Source organism: Mobula hypostoma, chromosome 2 (genome assembly GCF_963921235.1).
Source record: "Mobula hypostoma chromosome 2, sMobHyp1.1, whole genome shotgun sequence".
Classification (NCBI taxonomy): Eukaryota; Metazoa; Chordata; class Chondrichthyes; order Myliobatiformes; family Myliobatidae; genus Mobula; species Mobula hypostoma.
The window spans coordinates 79,596,902-79,613,429 of NC_086098.1; the positions used below are offsets into that span (position 1 = coordinate 79,596,902).

At 43.5% G+C, this 16,528-nt stretch overlaps 1 protein-coding gene across 1 annotated transcript in view; it reads left to right on the forward strand.

The window, feature by feature from the left end:
- lrrc1 (leucine rich repeat containing 1) overlaps positions 1-16,528 on the forward strand; it is a 140,468-nt gene that overhangs the window by 61,194 nt on the left and 62,746 nt on the right. The window contains exons 5-6 of the mRNA XM_063039174.1: positions 4,309-4,365; positions 11,092-11,155. Of these exons, the coding sequence (XP_062895244.1) occupies positions 4,309-4,365; positions 11,092-11,155 (121 nt within the window). The remainder of the gene's footprint in view (positions 1-4,308; positions 4,366-11,091; positions 11,156-16,528) is intronic.

Below are 16,528 nucleotides of genomic sequence, written 5' to 3' on the forward strand. Positions count from 1 at the left end.
CTTGAGGTTGATAGAATCTTGATTAGTAAGGATGTCAAAGGTTGTAGGGAGAAGGCAAAAGAATGGGGATGAAATGGATAGTAAATAGACTCGATGGCCTGATTCTGCTCCTGTGTCTTATGGTCTTATAGTCTTTGGTGAAAAGTAAGTGCAAATCTTTAAGAGCTGTCAGAGTGTTTCATTTCATGCTTTTAACTTAATGGCTTTTATGGGAATAAAACAACCTTTTTGTTCACTGCATGATTTTGTCCTGCCACATCTGGCTCACATTATTCCCGGTTGGAAGATGTTTAAGCAGTAATCTGGTTGTAAACCTGTGGAAAGAGAACTTATTAGGCCATGGGGGTGGAGAGAGAAGAAAGGAAGTTTGTGGCTGGAAGAGCAGGCCTTGATTTGTTTTGTTGCAAGTGGTTACCTGCTGTAGCAGAACTAGTTAATTGCTTTTGGTTCCTTTTTAGACCATAAGACCGAAAGACATAGCAGCAGAATTAGATCATTTGACCCATGGAGTCTGCTCTGCCATTCGATCATGGCTGATTTATTATCTTAACAACCCCATTCTCCTGCCTTCTCCCTGTATCCTTTGACACCCTTTCTAATCGAGAACCTATCAACCTCTGCTTTAAATGTACCCAATGGCTCAGCCTCCACAGCTGTCTGTGGCAAAGAATTCCACAGATCCACCACACTCTGGCTGAAGAAATTCCTCCTCATCTCCGTTCCAAAGGGATGCCCTTCTTTTCTGAAGCTGTGCCCTCTGGTTCTAGACTCCCCCACGATTGGAAACATCCCCTCCACACCCGGGTAACACTAACCAGTCTAAGTTCAGTGTATCAAATGCAATCTGGGCCGTACCCTCCAAATATCCGGACCTGCCTCTTGGTTTTTTTGCACTACCTTACTTACCATTTTCTATTTTCTATTTATGATTTATAATTTAAATTTTTAATATTTACTATCGATTTGTACTCCTGGGAGCGGGAAGCGCAGAATCAAATATCGCTGTGATGATTGTACGTTCTAGTATCGATTGTTTGGGGACAATAAAGTATGAAGTATAAAGTATAATACTTGTGATTGAGCCAATTTTGAGCATCTGAAGGTTTGGAAACCTAGATTTGTTTTTATTTTAATCTCAGAGATTCCTCAAATAATGTGCTTAAATTAAATTAAGCAGGTATGTTGTCACACGCACTGATGTATGGTGAAAAACATTCTTTTTGCATGCTCTTCATAGACCATTTCCTCACTGAGGTAGAACAAGGGAAAAGCAATGCAGAATGAAGTATTACAGTTGCAGAGAAAGGGCAGTGCTGGGAAACAGTAAGATGCAAGATCATAATGATGTAGATTGTGAGGTCAAGAGTCCATCTTATCGTCCTAGATATACATCCAATATTCTTACAACAGTGGAGTAGGAGCTCTTCTTGAGCCTGGTGGTACATGCTTTCAGGCTTTTGTATCTTCTGCCCCATAGGAAGGGGAGAAGAGAGAACGTTCAGGCTGAGTGGAGCGTTTGCTTTTTTACTGAGTCAAAATGAGCATAATGTTGGTACAGGTTTAAATGGGCATCTTGTTCAGCGTGGATGAGTTGGGCCAAAGTGCCTCTTTTCATGCTATATAACTCAGTGACTTTACTGTAAATGATGGGATTTGTTTGGAAGTCTAGATCGAGGTCTAAAGGTCGATCAAAGGTCCAGAAGCCCAGACCAGATGGCCTGAGCCCCGAGTCCACAGATCTCTGTGGGTCTGCCGGGAGAGTCAAAAACCCAATATCTGCAAATCCAAGAGTCTGTTGGAGGCTGAAGATGACCTTTTCTGGAGTTTGAGGAATGGGTGGTTGGGAGAGAGGAAAGGGGCTTGATTTGCTGCTGTTACTTTGTGTCTTGGTATGTTCTATTTTGTTGTGTTCTGTGTTGTTCTGCCGAGCTTGTTGGCATGCTATTTTGGTGCTGGAAGGTGTGGTGACACTTGAGGGCTGCCTCCAACCTATCCGTAGGTTGTATTGGTTGTTAGTGCATACAGTGCATTTCACTGCACGTCTGGATGTGCACGTGATAAATAAATCTGAAACTGGCAGTATCGGGGCATTCTCTGAATGCTGGGGTTAAAAACGTAGAGCAAAATCATAAAATGTCATCCAAAAGGCTGCAGAACATTAACCTTTTAATCTCAAAGAAGTTAAAACAGAAAGGTTAGGAAGCTTAGTTTAAATTAAACCTGGATCTGGTGTGGGATAATTTGCACTCTGCGTCTTAGGAAGGTGGGAAGAGTTGACCAGAATGGTACCAGGTCTTAAAGGGTTAATTTGTTAGGCTGCTTAAACCTGGCTTATATTGCAGAGTTGGAGTTACTTAGAGTATTGTGTTCTGTTCTGGTCACCTCATTATAGGGAGGGTGTGGAAGCTTTAGAAAGAAGCGATTTCCTAGGATTAAAGAGCATGTCTTATGAGGACATGTTGAGCAAGCCACTGTATTACCCTTTGGAGCGAAAGAAGGTGAGAATTGACTTGATAGGAGTGTGCAAGATAATAAGAGGCATAGATAGAGTGGAGAGCCACAAGAGACTTTCTTTCCCCAGGGCAGAAATGACTAATATGAGGGGGCATAATTTTAAGATGATCGGAGGAAAGTATAGTGGGTATGTTAGAGATAAGGTTTTTTTTACACTAAGATTGGTGGTTCATGGAATGTGCTGCCAGGGATGGTGATGGAGGCAGACACATCAGAGACATTTAAGAGACTCTTAGATAGGCAGGTGGATAATAGAGGAATGGAGGGCTCTGTGGGAGGGTAGGGTGAGATTGATCTTGAACATTGTGGGCCGAAGTGCCTGTATTCAGCTGAACTGTTCAATGTTCTATGAATTCAGAAGATTGTGGGCTACTCTAACTGGATTCGAACTTGGGAGTCCTTGTGCAGGACTTTGTAAGGCTAATTTGCAAGTTGAGTCAGGAGTAAAGAGGGCAAGTGCGATGTTAGCATTCATTTCAAGAGGATTAGAATATAAAAACAAAGATGTAATGCTGAGGCTTTATAAAGCACTGGAGAGGCCTCACCTGGAGTATCGTGAGCAGTTTTGGGCCCCTTATCGTAGAAAGGATGTGTTGACATTGGAGAGTGTTCAAAGAGGTTACAAAAATGATTCCAGGATTGAATGGCTTGTCATATGAAGAGTGTTTGATGGCTCTGGCCCTGTATTCACCAGAATGTAGAAGAACGAGGGGTGACCTGATTGAAGCCTATTGAATGGTGAAAGGTCTTGATAGAGTAGATGTGGAGAGAATGTTTCCTATGGTGGGAGAGACTAAGACCAGAGGGCACACCCTGAGAATAGAGGTATGTCCTTTTAGAACAGAGATGGAGAGGAATTTCTTTAGCCAGAGATTGGTGAATCTGTGGAATTTGTTGCCACAGACAGCTGTGCAGGCCAAGGCTTTACATATATTTAAGGCAGAGGTTGATAGATTCTTGAATGGTCAGGGCATTAAGGGATTCAGGGAGAATGCAGGAGACTGGAGCTGAGAGGAAAATGGATCAGCCATAATGAAATTGTAGAGCAAACTTAATAAGCCAAATAGCCTAATTCAGTTCCTATATCTAATGGTCTTAAGGTCTTATATTTTTCTTTCATCCATGTGCATATCTAAGAATCTCTTAAATGTCCCAAATAAAAGGCCAACACACCACATGTCTTCATAGCAACTAAAGAAGCATGAGTCAAATCAATTGGATTTGTGTTGGGTAAGTTTATCAAGTGATATGGTAGTTGATGTAACTTTTATTTATCTATGGGTGGTCAGAAGTTTAATCATCTACACTTACACAGGATACATTTTCTTGGCTTTTCACTTTTTGTTCTGTACCTTGTATTCTGTGGTTTTCTTTTGGGTTTTGTACATGGTCTTTGTTGATTGTTTGCAATGAAATTGTCCTTGGCATCAAAATGCAGGAAAACAGGCCCTTCAGCCCAATGAGTTCTTGTTGTCCATCTGTGGCCAAATAACCTGCAAACCAGTAATGTGGGAGATAACCTATGCATTCACAGGAAGAACTTATAATCTCCACCTAGGCAGCAACAGAGGTCAGGATCAAGGCTGCCTCTTCTTGTTCACCACTGTATTTATGTCATTCCTCTACACCCGCCACCTCACGATACCCACTGGGGATGACTGAATTTCCATTCATTTCTCAGTCATTGTCAAACCAGTTCTGCAAAGTAGCATTTTTAAAGGAATTACGCATACCAACCATAGAACATCATCGTCTGAATTAACCTCTTGTGTTTCTCTTTGCTGTTTGTTTCAGTCTTTTGAACCTGGCATCTCTTGAACTACGGGAAAACTTGCTGACGTTGCTACCAGAGTAAGTTCAATGAGTTTTTATTGATTTGTATAGCTATACACCAGCATCAATTTTGCAAATGAAAAATTCTGATTGATGACGATGAAATTAAACTTTTTGACTTGTACTTTATCATATAATGGACCTCTGTTATGCTGGTTCAGATCATGTTTGTTTGTTTATTTATTTTATTTTATCGATCAGATTAATTTATTTGAAGTGGATGTGGAGAGGATATTTCCGATAGTGGGGGAGGCTCAGACCAGAGAGTACAGCCTCAGAATAGAGGGACATCCCTTTAGAACAGAGACGAGGAGGAATTTCTTTAGCTAGAGAGTGGTGAATCTGTGGAATTCATTGCCACCGACAGCTGTGGAGGCTAAGTCATTCAGTATATTTGCAGAATATTTGAAGCAGAGTTTGATAGGTTCTTTATTAGGCAGTGTGTTAAAGGTTATGGTAAGTATGAGGTCAAGAGGGATAATAAATCATCCATGATAGAATGGTGGAGCAAATTCGATGAGCCAGTTGGTGTAATTCAGTACCTTTGTTTTATGGTCTTTGTATATGCAGTGAAATGCATCATTTGCATTGATGGCAAACACAGTCTAAGGATGTGCTGTGGGAAGTCCACACATTCCGGCAGAACAACACTAGCAGCATCATACAACAACAACAAAAAAACCCAGCAAAACGAAAGTAACACACAAACTGCTGGAGGAACTCAACTGGTCAGGTAGCATCTATGGAAAAGGATAAACAGTCGCCTTTTTGGGACAAGACCCTTCATCAAGAGCAAGCCCCATTTCTCCTGTCTGTCTCCCTCCCTCCCTCCTTTCTCTCTCTCTCTCTCTCTCTCTCTCTTTCCCTCTCTCACTCACACTCACACACACACACACACACACACACACACACACACACACACACACACACAGCCCCACCCCCAGGCCCAGGCCCAGGTCAGCAACCCCAGGACAGGCTGCAACCAGCTTCCAATTCCAGCCCTTGGTGAAGAATAATGACAAAATTTTGCATGGGGAAAATAGCTCAGGTAATTGTCCTTAAAAAATAAAGGTCTCTGAAATTTCACACTTTCACTGCATGGATACATTTGAATCAGAATCAGGTTTAATATCACTGGTATTTGTCTTGAAGTTTGTTGTTTTGTGTACATTGCAATACATAATGTTATATATATATATAGATAGTTAGATAAGTAGTGCAAGAAGAGAGAGAAGAAAAAGTAGTGAGGCAGTGTACATGGGTTTATTGCTCATTCAGAAATCTGATGCCAGAGGAGAAGGAGTTGTTCCTGAAACATGGAATGTGTATCTTCAGGCTCATGTACCACCTCCTTGATAGTTGCAATGGTGAAGGGGCATGTCCAAATGATAACGCCTTTCGAAGGTGTCTTTGGTGCTGGAGAGGCCATGCTTCTTCTCGTCAAAGTTTAATTATTGATTCCAGCATTCTTCTCATTGAGCTTTGTCCTAAGGTAATGGTTCAAAGTTGTATTTATTATCAAAGAATACAACTCTGAAATTCTTCAATTCTCCGGGTAGCCATGAAACCAAGATAGCAAGGAAAGGAAAGAAAGGCAGCACGAACATCAACCTCCCTCCCCCCACCCCCGATCCCATCTCCCCGCAAAAGAAACAAACAGAAACGGAACAAGCACATCAACCACACCCCCCCCATCCCTCCTCCTGCACAAAAAAACACGAATGGATCAGGCTCATTGACCCCCAAATCCCCCTCACCGCATAAAAAAAAAGCCGAGAAGATCAGGTGAGAAAACGCAGAATATAAAAGCTATAAGACTGGGAAAAAAAGATTTCATACTCCAAGTCGACATCCAAAACACAGAGAAAACCTGGACTGCACTCTCTGCAGTAGCAGGTGTTTCTGCAGGTACTGGAAATCTTGAGTAACACACACAAAATGCTGGAGGAACTTAGCAAATCGGGCAACATCTAAGGAGGGGAGTAAATAGTCAAAGTTTCAGGCCAGGTCCTGATGAGGGGCCTTGTCCTGAAAAGCCAAAAGTTTATTTCCCTCCGCAGATGCTACCTGGCCTGCTGAGTTCCTCCGGGATTTTGTGTGTGTTGCTCAACCTAATGACCTCAAATGTATTCTGTCTGTCCATGGTCTATATGCCTCTATTCTCTGTATATACATATGCCTATTTTTGAGCCTCTTAAATGCCTCTGTCATATCACCTGGTAGCAAATTCCAGGTACCTATCACTCTCTATGTATAATATAAAAATTACCCAGCACATATTTGAACTTCCTCACTCTCACCTTAGATGCCCTCTGGTGTTAGATATTTTGATTGTGAGAGAAAGATACCAATTATTTATTCTATCCATGCCTCTCAAAATTGTGTAATTTTTCATAAGGTTTTCCTCAGCCTCTTCTGCTCCAGAGAAAGCAACCCTAGTCTGTCCAACCTCTCCTCTTAGCACCTGCCATGTAATCCAGACAAACCACTTCTGCACCCTCTCCATAGCCTTCACATCCTGCAAATAACAGGGTGAATGCAATACGTAAACACGAGGAATTCTGCAGATGCTGGAAATTCAAGCAACACACATCAAAGTTGCTGGTGAACGCAGTAGGCCAGGCAGCATCTCTAGGAAGAGGTACAGTCGACGTTTCAGGCCGAGACCCTTCGTCAGGACTAACTGAAGGAAGAGTTAGTAAGAGATTTGAAAGTTGTAGGGGGAGGGGGAGATCCAAAATGATAGGAGAAGACAGGAGGGGGAGGGATGGAACCAAGAGCTGGACAGGTGATTGGCAAAAGGGATATGAGAGGATCATGGAACAGGAGGCCCAGGGAGAAGGAAAATGGGGAGGGGGGGAAACCCAAAGGATGGGCAAGAGGTATAGTCAGAGGGACAGAGGGAGAAAAAGGAGAGAGAGAGAAAGAAAGTGTGTATATGACTAAATAACGGATGGGGTACGAGGGGGAGGTGGAGCATTAGCGCAAGTTAGAGAAGTCAATGTTCATGCCATCAGGTTGGAGACTACCCAGACGGAATATAAGGTGTTGTTCCTCCAACCTGAGTGTGGCTTCATCTTTACAGTAGAGGAGGCCGTGGATAGACATATCAGAATGGGAATGGGATATGGAATTAAAATGTGTGGGCACTGGGAGATCCTGCTTTCTCTGGTGGGCAGAGCGTAGGTGTTCAGCAAAACTATCTCCCAGCCTACGTCGGGTCTCACCAATATATAAAAGGCCACATCGGGAGCACCGGATGCAGTATATCACCCCAGACAACTCACTGGTGAAGTGTTGCCTCACCTGGAAGGACTGTCTGGGGCCCTGAGTGGTAGTGAGGGAGGAAGTGTAAGGGCATGTGTAGCACTTGTTCCGCTTACACGGATAAGTGCCAGGAGGGAGATCAGTGGGGAGGGATGGGGGGGACGAATGGACAAGGGAGTAGCGTAGGGAGTGATCCCTGCGGAAAGCAGAGAGGGGGGGAGGGAAAGGTGTGCTTAGTGGAATAAGGTGTGCTTAATGCGACAGTCCAGGTGCAGTGTAACCACAGTTTTATAAAGCTGCAGTATAACTTCCTGACTTTTGAACTGAGTGCCTTGACTAAGTGTGCCATTTGCCTTCCATACCACCCTATTGATTTGTACAGCCACTTTCAGGGTGATGTGGACTTGGCTCCTTGATTCCTGCATTTATGGGGAGAGATTGCCTTCGCTTCAAAATTAAACCAAGTGTTTCAGATGTTTAATTTGAAATATAGAAAGGGAGCAAAAAAGGAGTATTTTATGTTATGTATTTGCTGGAAATTCGGAGCAACACACCAAAAGCAATTCAACATGTCAGGCAGCATCTACAGAGAGGAATAAAAAATTGATGTTTTGTACATAATCTCTCCCTATAACTCAAGATCCTCGAGTCCTGGCAACATCCTCACCTTCTTTGCACTCTTTCCAGTATAGCAGTGAATTCCCAACAATTTATTGCATTCAGTTCTGGTTGCTTCATTATAGGAAGGACATGGAAGATTTAGAGAGAGTGAAGAGGAGAATTACCAGATGCTGCCTGGATTAGAGAGCATGTCTTATGAGGATAGGTTGAGCATGCTTGGGCTTTTCCCTTTAGACTCTTGTTCAGAACTGGAAAGGAAGGGGAGTGAAACTCCTTTCTGTATGTGTTCCCTGGGCCACTATCCTGGAATGTTTTTTTCCATTTTGCTAATCAGTTCTTTGACTTAGCTCTGCTCTGATGATGATTTATGCGCTTGATGTCCGAGGCTTGACCAATTTGCTGTTCAGATCTCTGCTAAGCAAAGAATTGACCTCTTTTAGTTTGCTAATCCTCATCAAGAGGGGAAGGGAACAAGTGTTGGTGTAGATATTTGACACTGGCCAGTGAGCCAGTAGACACTTAATCAATTGATCTTGTTGCCCACAGGATGACTGTAGTGGGGAAGAGACCGTACATAGAACATAGAAATCTACAGCACATTGCAGGCCCTTCGGCCCACAATGTTGTGCCAACTATGTAACCTACTCTAGAAACTGTGTAGAGTTTCTACCATAGAGCTCTCTATTTTTCTAAGCTCCATATACCTATCTAAGAGTCTCTTAAAATACCCTATTGTATCTGCCTCTACCACCATTGCTGGCAATACATTCCACACACCCACCACTCTCTGTGTGAAAGTCTCACCCCTGACACCCACCTTGTATCTACTTCCAAGCACCTTAAAACTATGCGCTTAGTGTCAGCCTCTTCAGCCCTGGGAAAAAGCCTTTCGCTATCCACATGATCAATGTCTCTTCATCATCTTATACACCTCTATCAGGTCACCTCTCATCCTCTGATGCTCCAATGAGAAAAGGCCAAGTTCACTCAACCTGTTTTCATAAGACATGCTCTCTGATCCAGGCAACATCCTTATAAACCTCCTCTGCACTCTCTCCATAGTGTCCACATCCTCCCTGTATTGAGGTGACCAGAACTGAACACAGTACTCCAAGTGGGGTCTGACCAAGGTCTTGTATAGCTATAACATTACCTCACGGTCTTGAACTTATTCCCACGGTTGATGAAGGCCAACACAGCATTTGCCTCCTTAACAACACTGTCAACCTACGCAGCAGCTTTGGGTGTCCTTTGAGCATGGACCCCAAGATCTCGCTGACCCTCCTCACTGCCAGGAGCTCACCTGTTTGCAGACTGTGGGTTTGCGAAGAAGGTGTGGAGAGAAATGCAGGGGCCTGTGTCGAGCTTCATCCTGAGCAGTTGTGCGACAGAGGACTCTAATATATGGGCTGTTCCCAGGGACACACATGGAGGCAAACATCAAGTGCTGCTGGTGAATCGTCAATTCAGTGAAAAGCACTCTTTGGTCTGCCCAAAACTTGTTAATCTACCAGCATGTTGAGATGTCCGTGGACTGACACATTCCAGGTTGCAGGACTACATGCAGAGGGACGCACTGAAGCTTGGTGCAGCCACCGCAAGGGCTTGGTGAGGAAGGACCAGGGTGTAGGTCCTTCTGATACTGGAGAAGGAGGGGTTGGGTGAGATGATGAAGCCCATCAATTAATGTAGTGGTGTACCACCCTAGGGGTCCACATGAGTAGCAGCTGTGCTACTGATGTGTAGGAATGTAATAGAATGGTACGGAAAGCAATGACTATGAATGTAAAGAATGAAAAATCATTGAATGATTTATTCTTGCAAAATAAAATTTACTTTGTTAAAAATTGGTCCTTTATCTGTGAATAGTGTGTGGGGAAGGGTTGCTAATTGTTTGGAGCCATTTCAGATGAACCAGCTCATTGCTGTTTAGGGGTGATATTAAATGTGTTCAGGCCCTTCTCTCCAGGGAACAGGAGGCCTGAGAAGATCTGTGTACAAGCAGTGTGCTGGAGTTTAAATCTCCCTGCACTAAGAGGACCAACTTAACACAAATACTGTATTGACATGCCCATGCAAGTATCTTTAAATACTTAATGTTTGGGAGATACACACCCTGGCCCTGGTCCACCCCTCTGGAACACACACTTACCAGCTGACAGTTCATAGAGCCGTAGGGATCAGCAAATGATACCAATGAACTTTGCAAGAAGGCCAGGAAGATTTTATTGAAGATGCAAACCATTACATTCCATCTCTGCTTCTGCACTCAGGCTGGGCAATATGTTTATGTCTAGGATTAAATTATCTGTTTATTGCAAGGAGCTGTTTACCCTACACACTCAATGCTTTAGGAACATCTCACACACAGCGTTTTAGGAACAGCTTCTTCTCTGCCATCAGATTTCTGAATGGTCCATGAACATTTCCTCACTAGTTTGCTCTGTTTTTGCACTGCTATTTTTTAAAAATATTTCTTATTGCAACTTACAGGAATTCTTTTATGTATTGCAATGTACTGATGCTGCAGAACAACAAATGTCACAACATTTATCAGTGATTTTAGAATTTTACACTTAACGTGTAATTTCATTTTCACCCTGCGATGGAGGAATGTCTTTCCATCTCCCAAGTGATCATTCCCGGTGTGAAATGTTTGATAAATTAGAAGATGCTATCTAAACTTAAGAGCTTTTTTCCCCCTGGAGAATAAAAGTTAATCAAGGCTGTTTGTTTTTCAGTAAATATAACATTCTGTGGTAGATTATTTCTTGTTCAGCCCATGCTTGTATTTACTGGTGCAATGATCTGGATTGCAAATGAATTAATAATAAATATTTGCCTGTTAATTTTCAGATCACTTTCTCTTCTCTGCAAACTGGAAGAATTGGACCTTGGTAACAATGAACTATATCATCTGGTAACTTTTTTATTTACTTAGTATATTAAAATAATGCATTCGTTGATGATACACAACTCAAAATTAAAGTCGGGTTCATTGTCATCTGCACAAGTATATGTCTGCACAGGTGCAATGAAAAACTTAATTGCAGGAGCATCATAGACACAGAGCATCAGATAAGCACAATTCATAAGAAAAGTGTAAATTAGAAACTATAGAAACTACAGCACAGAAACAGGCCCTCTGGCCCTTCTTGGCTGTGCCGAACCATTTTCTGCCTAGTCCCACTGACCTGTACACGGACCATATCCCTCCATACACCTCCCATCCATGTATCTGTCCAATTTATTCTTAAATGTTAAAAAAGAACCCACATTTACCACCTCGTATGGCAGCTCATTCCATACTCCCACCACTCTCTGTGTGAAGAAGCCCCCCTAATGTTCCCTTTAAACTTTTCCCCCCTCACCCTTAACCCATGTCCTCTGGTTTTTTTCTCCCCTTGCCTCAGTGGAAAAAGCCTGTTTGCATTCACTCTATCTATACCCATCATAATTTTATATACCTCTATCAAATCTCCCCTCATTCTTCTACGCTCCAGGGAATAAAGTCCTAACCTATTCAACCTTTCTCTGTAACTGAGTTTCTCAAGTCCCGGCAACATCCTTGTAAACCTTCTTTGCACTCTTTCAACCTTATTTATATCCTTCCTGTAATTTGGTGACCAAAACTGAACACAATACTCCAGATTCGGCCTCACCAATGCCTTATACAACCTCATCATAACATTCCAGCTCTTATACTCAATACTTCGATTAATAAAGGCCCAAGTACCAAAAGCTCTCTTTACGACCCTATCTACCTGTGACGCCACTTTTAGGGAATTTTGTATCTGTATTCCCAGATCCCTCTGTTCCACTGCACTCCTCAGTGCCTTACCATTAACCCTGTATGTTCTACGTTGGTTTGTCCTTCCAATGTGCAATACCTCACACTTGTCAGTATTAAACTCCATCTGCCATTTTGCAGCCCATTTTTCCAGCTGGTCCAAGTCCCTCTGAAGGCTCTGAAAACCTTCCTCACTGTCTACTACACCTCCAATCTTTGTATCATCAGCAAACTTGCTGATCCAATTTACCACATTATCATCCAGATCAATGATATAGATGACAAATAACAATGGACCCAGCACTGATCCCTGTGGCACACCACTAGTCACAGGCCTCCACTCAGAGAAGCAATTTTCTACCACCACTCTCTGGCTTCTTCCATCGAGCCAATGTCCAATCCAATTTACCACCTCTCCATGTATACCTAGCGACTGAATTTTCCTAACTAACCTCCCATGCAGGACCTTGTCAAAGGCCTTACTGAAGTCCATGTAGACAATATCCACTGCCTTCCCTTCATCCACTTTCCTGGTAACCTCCTCGAAAAACTCCAACAGATTGGTCAAACATGACCTACCACGCACAAAGCCATGTTGACTCTCCCTAATAAGCCCCTGTCTATCCAAATGCTTGTAGATTCTGTCTCTTAGTACTCCCTCCAATAACTTACCTACTACTGACGTTAAACTCAACGGCCTATAATTTCCCGGATTACTTTTCGATCCTTTTTTAAACAACGGAACAACTTGAGCCACTCTCTAATCCTCCGGCACTTCACCCGTAGACAGCGACATTTTAAATATTTCTGCCAGGGCCCCCGCAATTTCAACACGAGTCTCCTTCAAGGTCTGAGGGAACACTCTGTCAGGTCCCGGGGATTTATCCACTTTAGTTTTCCTCAAGATAGCAAGCACCTCCTCCTTTTCAATCTGTACAGTTTCCATGGTCTCACTACTTGATTCCCTCAATTCCATAGATTTCATGCCAGCTTCCTTAGTAAATACAGACGCAAAAAACCTATTTTAGATCTCCCCCATTTCCTTTGGTTCCACACAAAGCCGACCACTCTGATCTTCAAGAGGACCAATTTTATCCCTTACAATCCTTTTGCTCTTAATATACTTGTAAAAGCTCTTTGGATTATCCTTCACTTTGACTGCCAAGGCAACCTCATGTCGTCTTTTCGCCCTCCTGATTTCTTTCTTAAGTATTTTCTTGCACTTCTTGTACTCCTCAAGCACCTGATTTACCCCCTGTTTCCTATACATTTCATACAACTCCCTCTTCTTCTTTATCAGAGTTGCAATATCCCTTGAGAACCAAGGTTCCTTATTCCTATTCAATTTGCCTTTAATCCTGACAGGAACATACAAACTCTGCACTCTCAAAATTTCCCCTTTGAAGACTTCCCACCTACCAATCACATCTTTGCCAGAGAACAACCTGTCCCAATCCACGCTCTTTAGATCCTTTCTCATTTCTTCAAATTTGGCCTTCTTCCAGTTCAGAACCTCAACCCTAGGACCAGATCTATCCTTGTCCATGATCAAATTGAAACTAATGGTGTTATGATCACTGGAACCAAAGTGCTCCCCTACACAGACTTCTGTCACTTGCCCTAATTCGTTTCCTAACAGGAGATCCAATATTGTATCCCCTCTAGTTGGTCCCTCTATATATTGATTTAGAAAATTTTCCTGAACACATTTTACAAACTCTAAACCATCTAGACCCCTAACAGTATGGGAGTCCCAATCAATGTATGGAAAATTAAAATCCCCTACCACCACAACTTTATGTTTCCTGCAGTTGCCTGCTATCTCTCTGCAGATTTGCTCTTCCAAGTCTCGTTGACTATTGGGTGGTCTGTAATACAATCCCACTAATGTGGCCATACCTTTCCTGTTTCTCAGCTCCACCCATAAGGACTCAGTAGACAAGCCCTCTAATCTGTCCTGCCTGAGCACTGCTGTAATATTTTCCCTAACAAGCAATGCTACTCCCCCACCTTTCATTCCTCTGCCTCGATCACATCCGAAACATCGGAACCCTGGAATATTAAGCTGCCAGTCCTGCCCCTCCTGTAGCCAAGTTTCACTAGTTGCTACAACATCATAATTCCACGTGTCAATCCACGCCCTCAACTCATCCGCCTTCCCTGCAATACTCCTAGCATTGAAATATATACACCTCAGAAGATTTTTACCACCACTCACAACCTTTCTATCAGCGGATTTGCTTAAACTTTCAACATCATTTATTTTCACCCCAGCCACACTGTCAGCTCTGGCACTCTGGTTCCCATCCCCCTGCAAATCTAGTTTAAAGCCTCCCTAATAGCACTAACAAACCTCCCTGAAAGGATATTGGTCCCCCTGTGGTTCAAGTGTAACCCGTCTCTCTTGTACAGGTCCCACTTGCCCCAGAAGAGGTCCCAATGATCCTGAAATCTGAAACCCTGCCCCCTACACCAGTTCCTCAGCCACTTGTTCATCCTCCAGAGCATCCTATTCCTCCCCTCACTGGCACCTAGCACAGGTAGCAATCCTGAGATTACCACCCTTGAGGTCCTGCTTTTCAACTTCCTACCAAGCTGTCTATACTCACTGTCCAGGACCTCTTCACTCTTCCTTGCTATGTCATTGGTACCGATGTGCACCACGACATCTGGCTGATCACCCTCCCACTTCAGAATGTCATGCAATCGATCAGAGACATCCTTGACCCTGGCACCTGGGAGGCAACAAACCATCCTGGATTCTCTGTCACGACCACAGAACCTCCTATCTGCACCTCTAACTATGGAGTCCCCTATCACTACAGCTCTCCTCTTTTTCCCCCTTCCCTTCTGTACTGCAGAGCCAGACTCTGCCAGAGATCCGGCTACTGCAGCTAGTCCCAGGTAAGTCATCCCCCCCCAACAGTATCCAATGCGGTATCCTTGTTGTTGAGGGGAATGGCCACAGAGGAACCCTGCTCTGCCTGCCCTTTCCTCTTCCCTTGCCTGACAGTGACCCAATTTCCTGTCCTCTGCTCCTTTGGCGTAACTACCTCCCTGTAGCTACTATCTATAATCTCCTCATTCTCCCGAATGATCCGCAGGTCATCCAGCTCCTGCTCCAGTTCCCTAACGCGGTTTGTCAGGAGCTGCAGCTGGATGCACTTCCTGCAGGTGTTGTTGTCATTGACACCGGAGGGCTCCCTGACTTCCCACATCCTGCAGGAGGTGCATTCCAACATCCTGCCTGGCATTCTCTCTACGCTAGACAAACTTAACAAAAAACTTACTGGAACCTACCCTACCTCTGCCTGTTCTCGCCGAAGCCTGTTTGAGCCAAAGCCGTCCCACTCTGACTCAGTCCACTCCAATGATGGCTGCTGTATATGGTGGTCTGCTTTTTAAACCTTGGCGCGCTATGTCATGCGCCTGCGCAGTGCAGACCCTTCTCCCCGAGCAGTTTTTAAAAAAAAACGACTTTTTCTACCCGATTTCTTCACTCCTTCTCAGCTACTTGCTTTGACTGAAACATAAATTAATGAAAATTTTTACAAGAAAGAACACAATTGGAACAAAAGTGCAGACTGATCAAACTGGTCACAGTGTTGCTAAATGGCAGGTTTATGCTGGTTGGTTGAAGAACTGGGAAGTAGCTGTTCTTGAACCTGGAACTCAGGATTCAGGAGGACTGGAAAGCAGCTTGTTTTGTTGTGTTGGTATTGATATTGTTGCTTGTGTTGTTCTGCTGAACATTGTGGCATGGTTTGGACGTAGATGCTGGCACTGTTTACCCTAACCTGTTCATGATTTTGGAGAACTTTGCAGAGACACTGTTTGTGGTAGGCCTGCAATGTTAGGTGGTGCCTTCTGTAGTCTTTCAGTTCTCTGAAGCTTCCGGAAGGCGGGGATCTCTATAGCCTAGTGGACCATTAACACATCAGGGCAAGTGCTTGCTGGGTGGAGCACTTTGAAGAATGCTTTGTCAGAGTTTATCTTTAACACAAGTTTTCCACCACACATTAAATAAAAACAGCAAAGCAGACAAAGGCTTCCATTTAAGTTTCAAAGCATGGTGGAAAATTGCTCCCTGATCTCCTGTGAATCTCATCTCCTTCATTATCTTGTTATCCTGATGCGGCACATAGCGTAGTGGTTAGCATAGTGGTTTACAGCACCAGCGATTGGGGTTCCATTTTCACTGCCGTCTGTAAGGAGTTTGCTGTGACTGCATGGTTTTCCTCCAGGTGCTCTGGTTTCCTCCCACGTTCCAATGATGTATGGGTTAAGGTTAGTAGACTGTGGCCATGTTATATTGGCACCAAAACATGTGGGCTGCCCCCAAGTTGTGCTGGCTGTTAACACAAGCGACGCATTTCACTGTATGTTTCAAGGTATATGTGAAAAATGAATCTGAATCTGATTCCAGCTGTGTTAACAATGTAGCTAATGTCCAACGACATGCAAAGTTGCTCAGGTATGTCCTATTCACAAAGGCAGGACAAA